Source organism: Zeus faber (assembly GCF_960531495.2).
Source record: "Zeus faber genome assembly, chromosome: 16".
NCBI lineage: Eukaryota > Metazoa > Chordata > Actinopteri > Zeiformes > Zeidae > Zeus > Zeus faber.
The window spans coordinates 15,458,776-15,478,102 of NC_137202.1; the positions used below are offsets into that span (position 1 = coordinate 15,458,776).

The window sequence follows — 19,327 nt, forward strand, 5'->3', positions numbered from 1 at the left end:
GTGAAACTATGTAAGTGCGTTCATACACACATACACACACACACACACACACACACACACACACACACACACACACACACATGCGCACACACACACACACGCACGCACACGCACACACACACACACGCACGCACACGCACACACGCACACGCACACGCACACACACACAGGCTTACAGGTGTGGCAGGTGGCTCCGCTGTAGCCGGTGTCTGAGCAGTTACAGTGGAATGATCTCCACGACTGACTACACCGACCGCCATGTTCACAGTGACTGGGAGAACACCTGAGGGGAGAGAGAGAGAGAGAGAGAGCGAGAGAGAGAGCGAGAGAGAGTTATTTGCAGTGGTTGTCAATGGAAGTAATAGGTAATAAGTAATAAGTAAACTTTGAAGAAATATCAAGGGCATTTAGGGGCTTCCGCAGAAAGAGATCTAATCTATTCCTCTGAAAGACAGGAACAGATTACGCGAGAGAGCAGCGATTTCACCTTTTTGAAAGGGAGGCTACTGCAAGTGTACCCCCAAAATCCTTTAATAAAAATAACAAAACAAAAACAAATTGTACTAATTTAATTTTAATATTCCTTCATATTTGGAAAATAAATCACCCCTGTGATGAACCAATAGATACCAATTTTGCCACTACTGCCGTTGGTTTGCTGTGTGCTGCTGCAGGTCTCCTCTGAAACACGCCCGTCCCCAGTGTGAACTTGTGGTCAGATGTGCTCCGCAAACATTATTGAGATTTGAGAGCTGTCGGGAACCGCTGCGACAGAGCGCCTGCCGACGACAAGTCACCCAATGAGGTTGTGTTCAGAAGATAACCGGATGCTAGTTTGACAACCTACCCGTGAGAATCTTTGCATAATAAGATGTGGTAAAATGAGGTAAATATGAGGTCAGTATCACAAAACGAGAGAAATGATTCGGTAGATATTACAAAGGCCTTTCGAAGATACAAACCGTGTTGTGTCTCTTCTCCTGATACTTTAGTACCAGGCTCTGCTGCACGGCTCACTGGCATAAAAGTGAGTGAACCAAATTATGGGGTTGGAATGCTGCCGGTTGAATAAGAGGTAAGCACGTGGGGTGGGGTGGGAAATGCACTTTTATGTTTATGTTGCTCCCCCTTTCACAGGAAGCCATGGCGACGGCAGGAAGCCGGAGAGGTTGTTCGGAATGAAATGTCATGTTGCTGTGACACCCGGCGGGTCTGGAGGAAGTTCATTTACCTGTGGGGGAAGAGGCATGGAATGTGCGGCAACAATACCGACGCGTGGGCTCACACACACACACACGCACGCACGCACGCACGCACGCACGCACGCACGCACGCACGCACGCACGCACGCACGCACGCACGCACGCACGCACGCACGCACGCACGCACGCGCATAGATAGTGGGCTCGGGCAACCGAGGGAGAGCGGGGAAGGCAGAAAGAGGGGAGGGATAGAGAGGTAGAGGGAGAGACATACGTGGGTAGCGGATGGTCAAAGCATTAGAGAAATGATAATAGATGGAAGGAACGACAGAAGAAAGAGAGAAAAGAGGAAATGGAGGCATCTGCTTGGCAGACGTGTAGATGGACTGAGAGAGGGAAAGTGAAATGTGACTGCAATTAGAGAGGAAAGAGGCGGGGGGATCGTGTGTGTGTGTGTGTGTGTGTGTGTGTGTGTGTGTGTGTGGGTGTGTGTGTGTGCACGTGTGTGCGTGTCTGCGTGTGTGTGTGCACGTGTGTATGTGTGCGCGCGTGTGTGTGTGTGTGTGTGTAAGTGATTAAGTCGCGGCTCCAGGTTATCATATGTATAATATAATTTAATATGAATAATTAATACCGGTAATAAAATAAGTGCTTCAAGCGCCGGTGGAAACCAGGGGATCCTCTATTGATCGCTCCAGATCATCGATGTCCGCCGCCGGATGTGTAAGATATGTGTCACATTAGAGGCCAGCGCTGCTGTGTGACATCACACCCCATTGCCACGCCTCTGATCCGGAAAGCCATCTACAATCAAATGCGGGGGTGGCCTTATGTCACCTTTGTTCTGTGCAGTGTAAGAAAGCAAAGCTGCAGTATTGACGGGCCTCCTTTACGGCAGCGTTGCGGGATCTCCGTACTGTAAAAAAGCGGCTAATGACGCTCCTACAAAGGCATTGAGCAGTGGGAATTTTGTAATTGTAAGTTCATTTTTTTTTTTTCCCCCCCATATGGTGACAACATAAGAAGCCACTTAGATGGCCTCCCAAAGAGTGGCAACCTAATGAGGCCTGACATTCAAACAGCGGCATTCATCCACAACATCGTGTGGGAGCAGACGTGCGCGAGCGGCCGATGTTTCAGCTGCAAGCGCCCTCCCGACGGGGAGCTGTGACAGCCTGCGTCAGACGCTGAAAGACAGTGGGTTTGCCGAGAGCGGAGACTTGACGGCCAAATGTCATTTCAAGGAAGATGAGTCAAGGGCCCTCAATTATCAAGGTTTTGAAGAAATGGTTCCAAAGTCGTCCGTGCTGGAAATGGAAGCATTCCAAATCACCATGCCCGGACAAAGCACCGCTGGAAAAGTGTCAAGTCCTTTACAGTGTCCCTTTTATACCGCTAGATTCTAATAGGGTGAATATGCTGTAGATGAATTGACAAAATGTAAAAAAAAAAATTTTAAGCGCCTTTGTGTATATAAGTGCAGTTGACGAGTGGATGAATTGACAAAAAACAAAACACTGTAGGAACACAGGAGGTGCTGTGAACTCCAGGTCTGATGGTCACATTCTTTGTCCTCTTTGGTGCCGCAGTGGGAACTGCTGAACTCCCTGATAGTGGTGTTCAACGCGTTGAGGCTGAGTCACTCCTCCGGCATATACTGTTTAGACCATTTTTGTTTCATCGAAAATTTGTGAAATTATGAATTAAAAAAAAAAGTCTAAGAATGGCTTTCAGAGTCACGTCAAAATAACAAGGTCCAGTGATGTCACAACTCTGATTGCTACTGAACGAGTGTGTGCTCATATCGGTGTGCATGTTGGTGCTTGTGTGTGTGCCTGTGCAGTATGTGTCCATGTGATGTCTCCTCGATCAGCGTTTTTCCAATGGGGAGTACCCTTCGTGGTACTTTGGGGTACTCCGAAAAAAAAAAAGAACTGTTAAAAAACACATACGATGTGCATACAGTACATCATTTATATTCATTTTTTTTCTCCCAATGCCAGCGGCGGGGGCAAGATCATCAACACACTACAAAATAAAAGTTTGAGAACCGCTGTTCTTGATGGTGTAATTATATATCTCTCTCTCTCTTTCTCTTACAGCTCATACCTCTGCTCCCCAAAAATCAATTACAGAAAAAAAACGGAAAAAAACACGTTTTACCTTAAAAAGAAAAATCGAAAATAAATTGCACTTCAAAACAAAGTCGGATGACAAAACAATCATTCGTGGCTTTCAAAAAAAGACGAGAATAACACACTTTCCGGTGTATGTGTGTTTCTGACTGATAGGAAAGTCTTGCTATGGCTCAGTACGGGAACCAGACAGAACCAAGCTGCTGTATTTGCACTTAAATAAAGAGGAATATTTGGCAACAGCTCACTTTGCTTCCTATTACTTTGATGTCGTCAAACATAATGGACCTCTTATTTCAATCCATTTGGAAAATTTGTGTATATTGGTTTGAAAGGTTCTGCGATAATGAAAATTCATTGCAAAGTCAGGAATGCTTTGGGACGATATGGTTTGTTCGCAAATTAGTGTGAAAACTAGAGAATCCAAATAAGAGTTTTGGACTAACTAACAATATATATATATATATATATATATATATATATAAATATATATATATAAATATATATATATATATATATATGTATATGTATATGTATACACATATCCATATATATACACACACACACACACACACACACACACACACACACACACACACACACACACACACACACACACACACACACACACACACACACACACACACACACACACACACACAAACACAAAAATGGAAGATGCAACATCTTAGCAATGCTTTGTGCTTTTGGTTTCCACTGAGAATCAAAATTATAGAATTGTATGGTGCGACAAAACATTTTTTTCAATGCATAACAACAAGCTCCTGTCAACAGCAGGCTGGGGCTTTGAGGTCAGCCTTGAAAGTAGATTCAAGGTGAGTCTGGAGATGTAATCACCACATACACATGTGGGCTTGATTATCCCTGTTAGCAAGAAATATGTTTTCCTCTGTGTTAAATGAAGTTCAGATATTCTTCAAAAGGTCACAGACACCTTAATAACTTATGCAGCAACCTTCAAGGGACTTCCTTTCCATTAGTTGTAAAAAAGAAATGATGTGCGTGTGTATATATTAAAAACCGTACACCGATCCCACCTGTGCAGACAGGGGACCAAGACTTTATCGTTCTAATGGGGAGGACTTTTAGCCATTGGCTGGGAAGGGCTGACTTTAGTTTTCCATCTGGACTTTTGTTTTCCGACTCTTCCTAGGCTTAGGGATATGGAGTTCTAAAGACAACATGAATCTGTAAAAGCCTATTTGAAATTACACCTATACATTCAAGACACAACCTTGTAATTATTATAAGCCACTTTACCAACCAGGTAAAATAACTAAATGAGGAACCATTTATCTGGGACCCTCTGAAACAGGATCCTTAGAAGTCCCTAAAAGAGTTACTTCAGGATTGCTTTCCCACCATGGCTGGAACTGTGGAGATCATGAAAATAAGGAGGACGTGACGCGCAATGTGCGACTGTTAGGTTGATACGTAATTTCTGCACAAGACTAAACTTGTAGTCAATCCATTCCGTCAGGTTGTTGTGTTTCGTGGTTATGGCGTACTATTTTCGTGAGGCGAATCAAGTACTACAAGCAAGCAGTTAATGTTAATCACCTCTTATCAGCCGTTTAACAGTATTTGAATATGGCAGTTGGTGTGCTTGGTCAAACAAGATCTGTTTGTAATATTGATACGTACAGTAGTAGTGCAGCACCACCACAACAACAAAGCCACCTTGTGATGTTGATGATGGTGTTGCAATTAAGATGCAATCGATCTACTGTAGTGGACTTGTTATGGACAGTATTCACCATTACAGGTTGCAGTCACCGGGGCACATAAGTTAGTCTCTTTTAAGAGAGTAAAGCATTGTGGGTGGTCCCCGACTCGCGGGGTTCAGTGTGGCATGGGTGCGGGAAGAGCTTGAGCGGTGCTAATGCTGTTGCCTATATTCTGAATAAATGACACACGAGTTGTGTTGTCAAAGAGAAAAGAGAGGCCATCTGTCTCTGCGTTCCTGCCTCCAAACTGGTGACCCCGAAGTTTATCTGCTGTCATGCACAGAGAACATGTCGATAAATGCAGTTTCCCTGAAGCTGACAGAGTTTTGGGAGTCATCCGCCGCTGCCTGGTTTTCCCAAGGTGAAGTGCAATGCACTCTGCGTGAGATCAACATGGATGCTACGAAATACTACCATGTAGTATCGGTTCTTGGAAGCCGAACGGCGGTGCGGGTGGTGGCCATCCTCACAGCTCCCCTGCAGCAGGATAAATTTGAGATGCTCAAAGCCAACGTTTCAATAATCGGAAGCTCAACATTCTTGACGGCTCCCTGCTATGCACAACCTAGGTGACAGCACACCGTCTGAACTTATGGACAAGATGCTAGTCCTCCTGGGCAGCCACCAGCCTGGACTTCTCTTCCTCCACGTATTCCTGCGGCTGCTACCCTCCCGGGTTCAGACGTCTCTGGCTACCGCCGACACAACCAACTTGCCTGCGCCGGCTGAGGAGGAGACAGGTATTTCTCCGCATCCCAATGTGAGCTCTGCATGGGGGCACCCGCGCTGTTGCTGGTTTCCCACTGCTGCTCGCGACAGCAGCTCCTCAGCGGCAGCAGGATGCTGGCCTATGTTTTTTTTTCATGCCAGATTTGGAACCAAGGCCAGGCGGTGCTGTCCACCTTGCACCTTTAGCGTGGTGGGAAACGCCAGGGCTGGTGCTCAGTCAGGGCCCTGAGTGCCGGCCAATCAGGCAGGCTGCTTTTCGTCCTGGACACACTGTCCAGCTGCTACCCTACAGCACCCCTATGATGGCCCCTTATGCGTCCGGGAGGCGGGAGTTAAGCATTTGTGGTGGACATTGGCGGGCAAACCAGAGCGCGTCTCAGTGGACTGGTTTAAACCTGCTCACCTGGACTAGGACAGGCCTGTTGAACTGGCCCTGTCCCCTTGGCGAAGCGCATTATGGGTGCTCCCCATCTCACGGGGCTCGGTGTGGCATGGGAACGGCTTGAGCGGTGCTAGTGAAGTGCTAATGCTGATGCCCACATTCTGAAAAAATGACACATGAGTAGGTGTTGTGTTCCTGCCTCTACTACATCATTATTAGCTTCATTCTGACTCTTTCTAACCTGCTTTCAAATGCATGGAGCATCAAAGGTTTAGATATGAATATTATTCATCCATGTCCCTAAATTAAACTGAAAAATGAAAAATTGTATCTGATTCAGTTTAGTCAGTTGCGATAAACCACTGATCAGGTGATTCCACTTGGGTCTGACCTGTCAATAATGCCACACATGTCAATCTGCAGATGGCTGTAGCTTCCAGGATGCCTTTGCTGCACCTTCATCAGATCCACGGGTGTGTTGTTGATGGTCAGGAGACGCATGCAGCCCCGAAAAGCAGGGAAGGGGTTTCTGCAGCCATGCACACTCCCTTCAGCAGGACAACCTGGACAGGAGACGGCACGGAAGCACTCAGATGGCATCTTCATTAGATGAACAAACCAATGGGACGACTGGTCCCAATGGAGTCAGAATTTAAATCCATTCGTAAGAATTGATTCATATTGATTCAATTGATGCAATGTCATTACCAAGCAACTACAACTATAGTTGATTCAAAAGAGAAAAGAATCTTTCATTATCACGCAACACACCACACTACAACACATGCACACACACACATGCACATGCTTTGGATGGTGGCTGGTGAAATGAGGCCTATGCATTTAACCCATCCTGGCTTGTTCTTCCTCCGGGGGGGCAGCCAGGAGCAGTGGGCAGCATACATTGACGGGCCCGGGGACCTGGTGATGAGTGTCCATCGCTAGTCAGACAATGATGTGTGCATGTTTTGGTGGGGGTCCTTACTGACGTTAGGTGGAGGAAACCCCATGTGAGCACGGGGAGAACATGCAAACTCCACACAGAAAGGCTCCTATTTGGGAGATAACCCGCCCGGAGCACGGTGCCAACAGCTCCCCAGGCGGGAATAGAACCCAAGACCTTCTTGCTATGAGGCAGCAGTGCAATGCACCATGCCACGTGCCAAAATGATCCGTGGTAATGTTTAAAAAAACAAAAACATACAGGTTGTCTTGCTTACCACCAAAGAAGAATTCACTTCCTGTAATGGAAGAAAAAGCGACGCTGGAGCGAGTGGCTTCTTCTTTATCCACAGTGATAGTCAGTTGACCTCGTCTGGTGCTGAGCTCCACAGAATGCCACTGGCCGTCGTTCAGACCCCAACCTTTGTAGACACAAGGAAAGATTCAACTATGATGAACCTAGAAAACTTATATTAACTTGGGGTTAAGGTAAAGAAAAAGTGGATTGTGATGAGTTCATCACTGTTGGAAATGTCTGATTTTGGGTTTAAAGCAAAGGGTCGGCCCTCCACAGTAGTGCCTGTTGAGCTTCTAAACATAATTTTTCTTTCCACACTCAAATACCAAAATTCACATCAAAAACTCTTTCCTCATGTGAAAAGACATGCATCCCAAATTGCATACTATGCTCTGCATATTATAGTACAGTGCTCTACAATTTCTAAGCGCACGAATACCATGTCAGTAAAAAAACAACAAACCTTTGGTGAACTTCCACAGCCAAATTACCGAGACCGACTGCTTCCAAAATAATGTCTTGATATCTGAGATTTTTTTTTACTCCCATGTACTCCATGGGCAGTTGAAAATGCAAAGGCACTGGTAAACTTGCACCAAGAATTTTCTGGATAATGAACATGATGTGGCAAGCCCAATGTGTTCACTTCCACACCCAGTGTCACCACCTTGCTCACCTTAGTAGTAGGATGGAGTATGTGACATAAAGAAATATTTGTGTGTGTGTGTGTGTGTGTGTGTGTGTGTGTGTGTGTGTGTGTGTGTGTGTGTGTGTGTGTGTGTGTGTGTGTGTGTGTGTGTGTGTGTGTGTGTGTGTGTGTGTGTGTTTTGCATCAGACTCTGCTTGGTTCCACAGTTTTTTCTCCCAAGTTTTTGAAGCCAGAATAGATAGAAACGTCGTTCAGAGATCTAGACTTTTTACAGGCCCTGGTCTGGACCTTTTTGGTCACGACATTTTCACGGATGTTGTTTTGTCTTTCAGTGGAGGTTGTGTGGTGCATGATGTGGAAATGCTGGCGGTCCAGAGCGTGACCAAGTTGGGATTCCGAAGGAAATCCTGAACAGCCAGGGCACTTCCTTTGTATCATGTACACTTCGGGGGAACTGCGTTTATAATCTCCAGACTAGCGGTCTGGTGGAGTGCTTTAATAAAACGCTGAAAAACCTGATTCAGAAGTTTGTTCACGACGGAAACGACAAGTGGTTGGACCCCCTGTTGTTTGCAGTGCGGGAGGTTCCCCAGTCCACCACGGGATTTTCTCCCTTTGAGCTCCTTTTCGGCAGGAGACCCCGGGGCGTGCTACACCCAATTAAAGAAACTGGGAGGAAGGTCCTAGCACCAGTAAGAACGAGATACAATACATTATGGACCTGAGAGTAAAGGTACACGCGCTAAGACAGCATTCACGTGAGAATTTGCTCCAGGCCCAGGGATTGGCAGCGCCGCCTATATGACACCGGGAGTCAAGGTGTTAGTGTTGGGTTTTCACATAATATACTGTATGTCTTTCAGTAGATGTCATGTGGTGGATGACGCGGAAACGCCTGTAGTCCAGAGCACGAGAAACAGACTCTGATCATCCCTTTTATTTTATTTTATGTTTGTGTTTTGCCAGCGAGCCTTTGTGTTATTATTGTTAATAAAATCCTCATCATGTCGGCGCTTCACTGCTAGAACGTCTCCGACTCCCTCCCTTAACCCGTACATGTGGGTAGGGTCTCCCACAATTAGTTTCACATCATTTGCGTAAAATTTTTCTAGTGAAATATTGACGTTATAATGCAAACTATATGTTTTTCAATACACAATAGGGGGTGTGTAAGGATGTTAAATAACAATAAATATAAAAAAAGACCAACAAAAAACATGTTTCTCCTTTAAGAAAACAAACATCATTATAAAATCCAGTATAATGTCTTCATTATGTAGATACCCTGCATGCACCATGCTGCCACCATCACTCAAGGCGTTGAATTCATGAAGATTAATGGAAAAGTTGCACAGTCATCATTAACAACCAGAATGTGTTATCATATCTCTGATTTCATGTTCATTGCTGTCAAAATTGCCTGGGTATCTAACAACTTTAATTGGGAAGATGTTTTTTGGGCACTATGCACCTTACTTACCAAGTTATTGTTGGGTAAGTATTTTTTTCGTTTATTGTTAATTTCCAGATGTATTGTAGATTGACATTTTCTTCTATCTTCTTGTTCTTCTAGTTCTAGTAAAAATATCTGGAACACGACAATCGCAGTACGCATAGACATGGCTGGCTCATTAGAACCAGGACGTTTCAGATGTCTTGTGGTTCGAGTTTGATCAATGGCGATCTACATTTGGAGCAGAAATTTGTGAAAAACTGTCATTTGCATCAATCTACTTGCACCTTGAGGACGGCATAACGTTTGCTATTTGTAGACAGAGAACTTGAGCCGATGCTGCTTTTAAAGGAAACTGGGAAAACTTTTACTCGTGCTGGGTTTTATAAAACCCTGAAAACTATAATTGGTCACAGAATGCGTCTCACCCCAGGATGCTCTAAGAACCTTTGTAGGAAACGTCCCTTTCTTTTGTATACGTACTGCATGATCCAGGAATTGTCATAACTGTTAAAACACCGTTCTTGAGGGACAATTCAACTAGAACATTCAATGACGTCAGTGCACGGTGATTGGTCCAGATGTTTGATTGAAAAACAAAACATGAAAAATCAATCATGGCAGGTTTTCCTCAGTGTGCCCTGACCTAGTCGCATCGTCGGTCAGTAAAGAAGGCGTGGACGGAACATCCACCCATAGAGGTAAGTCCAAACACGTAAGACCAAACAAATCTCAGAAAACCTTGGAAAAAGTTACGAAACGAGTGGAAAAAAAATATACTTTGCTGTAAACTTGCAAATTGTAAGTTTCACAGAATACAGTAAACTGTATTATGTACCATCGACTAAACTGGACCCCATGTTTTGCCGCCTGCAGCTATATTTATTCTTGTTACTGCATGAATAAATGATCTATCTAGCTATCTATCTATCTACCTACCTAGCAGTGGAATGAACTGCAAGAGCCTGAATCGCATCGTTTCTGTCCGATTTCTTTTAATGTTTTTGCATATCATTTGCTCTTGGGTATTGCTTGAAAAAATCAATTAGACAACATGATTAAATAAAGCTATGAACAGGCCTGTTAACTTTGTTAATATGAGGTGAGGGTATGAGGGCAGGGGGGTGAGAAGCTGGACTGACCTTGGCTGAGCTCCAGCAGGGAACTGCCGGCCGTGCAGACCCGGACATGGAGCCTGGCCTTACTCATGTAGAGCCAGATCACGCCCCCTTTCTGCTGGAAGCCGAAGGTCAGCAGCAGCCCCGCCTCGCTCCACGTCCGGAAGCGGAGCCGCACCGAAAAGCCTCCCAACGGCAATGGGTCTGCTGGACCTGGCAACCGGAGGAAGCTCTGGGAGTCAGTGAACGTCACGGCAACAGAGATGGGCTCCAAACAGGTAAAGGTCACATTTCCCTGAGAGAGAAAATAAGGAGAGGAGGAGGAGGAGAAACACAAAAAGAGAGAGGGATGGTTATTGTGAAAAGAAAAACACAAGAAAACATGAATTATTAATTAATTTCCAACAGCGTAATGTTGTGACCCGATGTCTGGAAAATCTCATCAGAAAAATGTCCTGAGAGGATAAGAGCATTACCATAATGATCACAGAGCAGCCTCCGAACAAACACCAATGGAACAAAGCAAGAGCCATCAATGTCAACCAGAACATTTAGAGGTCAGAGCCCAAAGGTGAGCGAGGGAGAGAGATGAAGCGATGTGGAGAGAGAGAGAGAGAGAGAGAGAGAGAGAGAAAGAGAGCGAAAGAGAGACAGACATGAAGAATAATAATCAAATGTAATAGGATATAGCATAAAGCAGAGAGAGAATTACAGCTTGACCAGAGAGAGGGGTAAATGGAGTTGGAGGGTGAAAGATTGTACAGAATGTAGGGTGTTTTCAAATTACATTTAAAAATTCAGAAACACCGAATTTACCCAGATTGCACCTCTGAATACAGGGTAAAAAGTTCACAATAGGAGCTTTAGTATCCCGAAATACAAAACAATTCTATAGCGGAGGAAGTAAAAGGTGGAAATGGTTTGGAAAACAAATTTATTTGTTTTGTCTCGTAAGTGGCGGGAGTAGCGGCTGGGTAAACACAGGTGCAGTTGAACGGCATTAAGGGCGGAGGAGACGAGATGAAGTTCCTACGCCGCTGCTTTTAGCGGTCCCAAAACACCACTGCTGCCGGAGTTGACAAGGGGGAGTACAGAGAGAAATATAACGGTGCATAGGCGGTGTTGGGTCTGATACAGAGCTGGAGGTCTGTTACTGGCCCGATGTTTTGAATTGTGGCCAACACGGCGGCTTCATTTTGGGATGACAGCCATGATACATCACAGCTCAGGTCGACCGGTGGACGCGGGGGAGCATCAGGGCTGCGGTGAGACGCAGGGGTGCTGAATCACATCCGTCCACAAAGCCCCTCGTTGAGCGGTTCAAGTGACAGAGGGTCAGAAGTGGATAGGGCTTCCAAGACCAGCGTACGTGACGTGAGCTTACCCTCACAGAGACCCGCTGGTCTTTCTGCTTGGCCAGGTCCACCAGGTTGAAGCCGTTGTAGAGGAGGTTTTCCACGCAGCCCTGGAAGTTCTTCCCGGGGAGAAGTGACCTCCGGGAAAGGGAGCCCCACTCCTCTCCCACACTCAGCTGCTGGTAGAAACACACATATATGCACACATACACACATGCAAACAAAGACACACATAGACACCCACACATACTTAGTTAATATAGAAGGGTTGTCAAAGCAAACATGATAACGGATGTGTGTAAAAAGGTGTTTTAAAAAGAATAACCACCATAAATCACCAAGCGCCCATCAGAGTTAAGGTGTCAAAATACCACCAATGCCTACGAAGGATTCTGCCTAAAGTGTCGTTTGGCCTAACTTTTGCCACCACGCCATAGTAGTGGGACAAACCGCATATTATCTTGGGGGGCGCTTTTACCACCAGGGCTGTGTATAGTAAACGTCAAAAAAGAGTTGAGAGACTTGACTAAAAGGAATGAAACCTGGAGAAAGGTTGGAGATACATAATTACTAGGGGTGTCACGATTCTCCAAATCCACGATTCGATTAGACTTTTGATTTTAAGGTCACGTTTCGATTTGATTTTCGATTTAAACTTTAAACTTTTTTTCAGCACTGACGGCTATGCCATTGTAGGACTATCGAGTCTTGTTTTGTAAAGAAAACACTTGTTTCTTAATAAGTAACTTTTATTTGAATATTAAAAATAAATAACAAAAATATGACAATATTTAAACAAAACACCGAAACAATTAGGAGCTTTAGTAAAACTGGAGTTGAGAATAATAAGTTACGAATTACACTACTTTTAAGTTACTCACCAAAATATGTGCAGAAAAACAGATGCTATTTTTGACAGAGGGGGACACTGGTAGTAAAAGGAAAATTACAACCTGCAGCTCCGCAGCTCCATTCAGAGCAATCTTTTCCCCAAACAAGGCATATAAAAACTCTAGATGTATTTAGTTTACTCCGTTTCCTGCTGCTGCTCTGCTGTGGAGCAGATGGCTGATCGCTCCTGAAAAAATCCCGCCTGTGTTCTGTGCTGCACGGTCCGTGAGCCGGTGGTTGGGAACCTCTGCACTAGAGGACATTCCGTCGGTGATGTTCGGGTTTATTTCCCACTTTCATCGCCAGATCTGTGGAACTACTGAACATTCTGGTCAAAGGTGCACTCTCCCTTGTACACACAGCGAAACACGAAGAGGGAGACGCTTGGTGCATCGTGCTTCTCTGCCGAGGTGGACTTTGCACAGTTACCAGGAATATTTCCATCTAATGTTCACTGTGCAACAAACAGGGTGACCTTATATCAAATGTTATCATTATTTTTATTTTGTAATATAATGTAATTCGATTCCTGCAGTGCTAGTGGCAGGTGGGCGGGTGCAGTGCGCTGTGGATTGTTATTTTACTTTTGAGTCTTCTATTTCACTTCTATTCTCTATTGAGTCTATTTCTATGAAGTTGACAAGTCTTTATAGTATACTAGTCAACTTCTCATGTTTCATTTGTATTTTACTTTTGAGTCTGTTTAACCTGGACCTTTGGAAATACAGGATTCCATACAGTTTTGAGTGACAATGTATTTTTTTCATGCTATTAAATGTAATGTTAATCACAAAAAGTGTTAAGTGTGTGTGTGTGTGTGTGTGTGTGTGTGTGTGTGTGTGTGTGTGTGTGTGTGTGTGTGTGTGTGTGTGTATTTCTCCCTATCTATCTATTATCCATCCAAACTCGTCACACACCCACGCTTTGTACCCTCCCCCAACACCCCCACCTCACCCCCACCCCCGCATACCGTCCCCCCACCTGCTGGAGGTCCCAGTGGGTGAGCTCGGGGGGGGCAGGCACCCTCTGGGTGCTCCTGTCCACGGTGAGGTTGAGGTGGGTGCCGCCGCGCTCCAGCGCCACGTGGTGCCAGTGCTGGTCGTCCAGCAGGCTGCCCAGGGAGGCCAGGAGCCGGCTGTCGGCCCGGGGCGAGGAGGAGGAGAAGGGCGAGGGACTCCCGCCTGGAAGACAGCAGGAGGGCCGGGGAGTGGAGCGGAGGACCGGGTGAGAGGTGGGACGTTGGAGGGAGCGGGAGAGAGAAAGTTTCTGTTCGAGTTTTGGGAAGATTGTTTTATTAATAAATGAGAGAAAGTGTGTGAGAGAATCAGAAAAGAAGAAACGTTTATTCATCCAGTGTGTTTTGTATTCGTACACATGATTTATTTTGGAATATTGATATTTTGTACGCAGAAAAACTATTCGACAATAAATATGAAATGAAATATAGAACAAGTCAAGGGACCATGAGCAGGTACAGACTGGCGTTACAAAGCAGATAGAGGGTAATAAATAAATAGAGAGAGGCGTCATATACACATAGACAAACATTCTATATGTATTTCTGTGTTGTTGTTGTATTTATAGTTTTTAACACTAAATATAACCAATATTTCCAAATTTTATTTTTGAGTACTCCCTGCAGTCCCTCAAAGTACCCCTAGGGGTACGACTACAGCCCATTTGAGAAACACTTCTCCACGGCACCATTGTAAAATAACTCAATTGGCATTTTCCACATTTAAATTAAAGGTGCTGACCAGCAAAAAACGCAATATAGAAAGTTTTATATTATCATATCTGAAGAACTGGTTGTACTCGTGTCAGCTTGTGTCTTGTGGAAAATGCTGGAAGTTACGACTGTGGGATACGAACTGCACCACTGAGCAGCCCGTCGCCATCTGCATCCAGCTCAACAAATGATGCTGCGGAGTCTGTTCTTAAATCGCTAACAGGAAACTCCTAATGACCGGAAAAAAAACAACAAAAAAAAAACCAAAACACCTGCAGCTACAAATAAGTTGGAGCGTCGTCACCGCATTTCATCGACTGTTTGGGAGAGACGAGAGTTTGTGCTGAGAGGAGTAACTTTGGACTGAACTACTTCATTAAATATGAATGAGAGACAGAGAGAGAGAGAGAGAGAGAGAGAGAGAGAGAGCTGAACGTGTTTAATCATCAAGCATGCTCGGGTAGATTGATACTCAAGACACTAAAGATTGAGTAGAGTCTGAACGAGGAAGACAGAGAAAAGATGGCAGGAATGGGAAGCCGGAAGACTCAAAATTCACAAAAATAGAGTTTTAGCATCATTGATGCAGAGAGAGTGAAGAACACAGAAAGAAAAAGCAACGTGGGGTTTCCCTGCAAGCTTTTTTCCCCCCTCTTTTTTTAACATGGCACCAAACGTTCTGCAGCATATTCCAGTGAATCCACTTTATTGGGGATTTCTCTGTGATTGTGACGGCAGGGACCTATACGATTTTGGCCACGTTTATTCTCACCATATTCATTTAGTTCCGTTCCTCTCTCTATGAGTCCGTCCGCCCACCTCATCGACGGACACGGTCCACCCACATGAAGGATGACGTAAAACCTGGTTCAAAAAGTGAAATTCCACTCCGGGATTTTGTGTGCATTTAGTAATAAGCATCGACCTGGAGGTCCAACTACTAAGTTGAGATCAGCTGAATCGGTGCATGGCTGAAGCAAAAATTCGGTGGGACTTTCTGAACCTGGGGTTGTCCATCTCTGCCATTAACAGCTTGCACCATTTCCAGCAAAATTGTAGACAACTTAAGACTCAAGTGGAACTACTACCACTACTACTGCTACTACTACATTCTAGTCAAAATGCAAAGGCAGATTTGCGTATTTTTCTTTTAATGGACTTTTGTACTTAATTAACGAGGCACTGCTCACCAGAATGTCTTTTGAGCTGTAAAGTAAAATATATGACTCTTCTCCGATGGAGCTCGTCAATCCCGCTCGTAACATTAACTTTCCTATACAAAAAATGTGATTATTACATCGACACTGCAGATAATAAGTTTGACACAGAGCCATCTACTGATTTAAATCAGCCCAAAGCGTTTATATTTTAGAGGCTCTCTGTCACAACCTTTGGAGAAACAAAAAAAAAAAATAGCTGTCCAATCTCCAGCAAATGCCCTGCATTGACTGAACGGGGACTGCGATACCACGGCCACTTTCAAGCTTTTCGGAATTCTCTCCCTTAAAATTGTGCAGTGGGTGGGGTGTGGCTCAAACCCAGGGGGTGAAATCAGCATTTAATGAACGGGGGGGGATTACCGATGAATCCTCCCCCAGGGCTCGTTTGGTTTGTGACAACCTCTTTGGGAAGTCTTTATGTGATCTGAGGATAGAGCAGTGTATTCAAACCCCTATGGGACTATGAACACTGGAACGTCTCCCATTAACCACTATGGACCAGGTGGAATAACAGTCGCTGTTGTACTTTTACTACTACAGTTGCGGCAAGAAGTCACAGTCCACCTGTAGCTGAGGGGCTTTTATCCAGAGCAACTGTTCACTAGTACGCCAATGTAGTGTTTAGCGTCTCTAAAACCATAGTACGCTCAAATAGCATGCAAAACGTTCCAGGATGACATTGGATCCAGCAATGCACCGGCAAGATGGCAGTAAAAGCCAAAAAAGTGCTGAAATCAAGTTGACGATGCAGTACGTCCAAGAAGCCATTGTTCTTTTAACTAGTACTAAAATGCATAGAATGCATTCACCCACAAGCTTTATTATTATTTATCTGGCGGCGTAAAAACAATAAGATACCATGATAACTTATTGTCTGATTGCTCAGTGATGTACATACATTGCTATAAAGAAACATTAAAAGTCCATTTAAATACATTACATGTAGCTCACAATAACAAACCCTTATCTCTCTCTCTGTCAACCACTAAAGCATGAAATCAGTAAATAATTCTCACAGAGCCTTTTGTTTTGACCAAACGGACCCTCGGATGAGGCGACGTTCATATTATCATGTACATATTCAGGAGTGTGATTAAATTTGTTATTCATTTTGTATAGTATGTACTTGGTGTGACGTGATGAAGGGTACATTTATTCTTTGTCTCTCTCTTCATTGTCCCTCTATGTTGTGTGTGTGTATCTCTTTGTGTTTGAATCATGTAAATGTTTTCCACCTCCCCCCGACCCCACCCCTCGCTTTCCCTCCTGGCATGAAATGCTATGAATACAATGCAAAACAGAGCATTTACATCTGTTGCTTCCTCCGCCTCCTCCTCCTCCCTGATGATAAATCGCGGCGGTTCTCTCGTTTTGCTCCTTTTGAAATATCTGTGCACGCAGAGTGGCACACACATTAGAAAAAAGTCTAAAGTCGCTTTGATTCGAGTTGTACCCTGGCGCTGTTTGTACCACTTCAAAACACTGTAAAGTTTTCTCTGAATACCCGAGCTGTGAAATAATGAAATACTTTGCCCGCTTTCTCCAAAGGATCTGAGTCTTTGAAGAACGTCGACGTGAAGTTGCATTTGTTCTCGCCCTGCTTTTCCCTCCTTCCTGCCTTTGCTGTGGCCTGCCTGATACATTTTTAGAGGGTGACATTTTCCTGCCTGGCGTTTCATTGTGATGCTTTTGTATGGCTGGAGAACCGTCAAGATCAAGAGATTTTAGATGATAATCGATGGTCGTATGAAGAACTGCAATTAACAATTTAGCCTTTTTTGTTTATTTTATACCGCTATCACGCAGCTGTCAACCCTTCTGTTTATCCTGGGATTTCCCCATATTTTAACCTTCTTTCCCGCTGTCCCCCGCCTCCTCCCCAGTTGTTTATGCTCCCATAAATATCCCGTATTTTTAACCTTTCAAAAAAAATTAATTAAAAGAAAAAAAAAAAAGAGGTTGGCAGCGCCGCCCATCTTCACAATCTCCACTCCGCTGACCGCTGTGCGATGCACTCTGCATACCCCCCCTCCCCCCTCCTTCAATTTCGATCCGATCTACGTGGCGGATGTATTGTGGGGGACCCAAGGGCGGCCAGTGTCGAATTTGGTGCGATTTGGACATGCGACAATAATATGAATAAACTTTGAATAAACAGTGAACAGCGAGCCAGCGGGGGCGGGGCTTCCTGTGAAAGCAATCGGCCCATTCCGAACAGGCACGTTCGGTGCGGTCACCTGACGCATGACTCAAACTTTGAACAAACAAGCGAAGGCTGAGTTCATCCAAAAGCGGGTGACTTGGGTATGTTTTTTACCCGTGAGAAAGTGTTTTTTTTTCACCGCGAGTAACGCCGCAACTTCCATAGACGGGAGTGTTTTGAACGGGCGCTCCACTAGTTGAATTAAAAAGACACATGGCCGTTATTATATTTTGTCTGTGTGTGTCTACAACAGCTTTGTAGGGTATGCGAGCTTTGACAACTGATAACGCCCGCACGCGAGACTGAAGCATCCGATCAGCTTTTGGCCGGAGATGATCAAAACAAAAGGCTGGAAATGTTTTGGATGCTCGGATTATTTATCCCTATCAGTGCCACAATGGGGGAATTCACAATTTCTCTGCGTTTACCCATCCTAGTATCTGATGTATCTAGGAGCAGTGGGCTACCATGTAGAGGTGCCAGGGGGTAAAGTGTCTTGCTCAAGGACACATCAGCATGCTGCCAGGGAAAGCCTGGGATTGAAACAGCAACCTTCTGCTTATTAGATGACCCGCTCTACCTCCTGAGCTACTGCCGCCCAACTCCACGGCATGATGTTAAACTGCGCCACAAACCACAACAAGCAAAACCCACTTCTCCTATTGGCCAATTAACACCTCCCGCCCGCCTCTCTGACACAATATTAATAATCTAAAATCTCAGAGAGGATGCATTGGAGCAAGTCTCGCTGACCCCTCCCCAATATATGGCTTCCCAGAACTGGCCCCCCCATACCAGGAAGGAGTTGAGTTTTAATTATGAGCCAGTGAACTGTAATACAGTGGAGCGACATTTTGATGAATGTTCAGCAGAAAAGAAACACAACGGTTGCGGAGCACAAACATAAATCTTAATAATGCAGAGTATTTATTCCTCATGTTTGGACAGCCGGCGGCAGAAAAACGAGGCGAGCCATCGCGGAGCACCGTGAGCCTCTTACTGTTCCGACAAGGAGACGGAACCTTTCGGTGGGCGCAGGGTGTCCAAGCGGCAGCCGAATCTTACACCCACGAGGAGGAAGCGATGCAAATCGGGAGTGCTACGGTTCCTAAACTGTAACTCAGTTGTTCATTTCAATGGAGACGGCGGGGAAGACCGGGCTTCAACCTCACGCCGATTCCCTGAGTACACACGTCCATTCCAATTACACGCCTGAGACGGGGCTAAAATATAAATCAATTAAAAGCAGAGGTTTGAAATGATGGGCAAAGTA

At 44.9% G+C, this 19,327-nt stretch overlaps 1 protein-coding gene across 1 annotated transcript in view; it reads right to left on the reverse strand.

The window, feature by feature from the left end:
* Positions 1–19,327, reverse strand: part of LOC307242056 (contactin-associated protein-like 5) — a gene marked incomplete at both ends in the record, with an annotated part of 64,130 nt that overhangs the window by 26,754 nt on the left and 18,049 nt on the right. The window contains 6 exons of the mRNA XM_080016393.1: positions 177–283; positions 6,588–6,759; positions 7,417–7,560; positions 10,681–10,951; positions 12,041–12,187; positions 13,884–14,083. Coding sequence (XP_079872519.1) covers positions 177–283; positions 6,588–6,759; positions 7,417–7,560; positions 10,681–10,951; positions 12,041–12,187; positions 13,884–14,083 — 1,041 coding nt within the window. The remainder of the gene's footprint in view (positions 1–176; positions 284–6,587; positions 6,760–7,416; positions 7,561–10,680; positions 10,952–12,040; positions 12,188–13,883; positions 14,084–19,327) is intronic.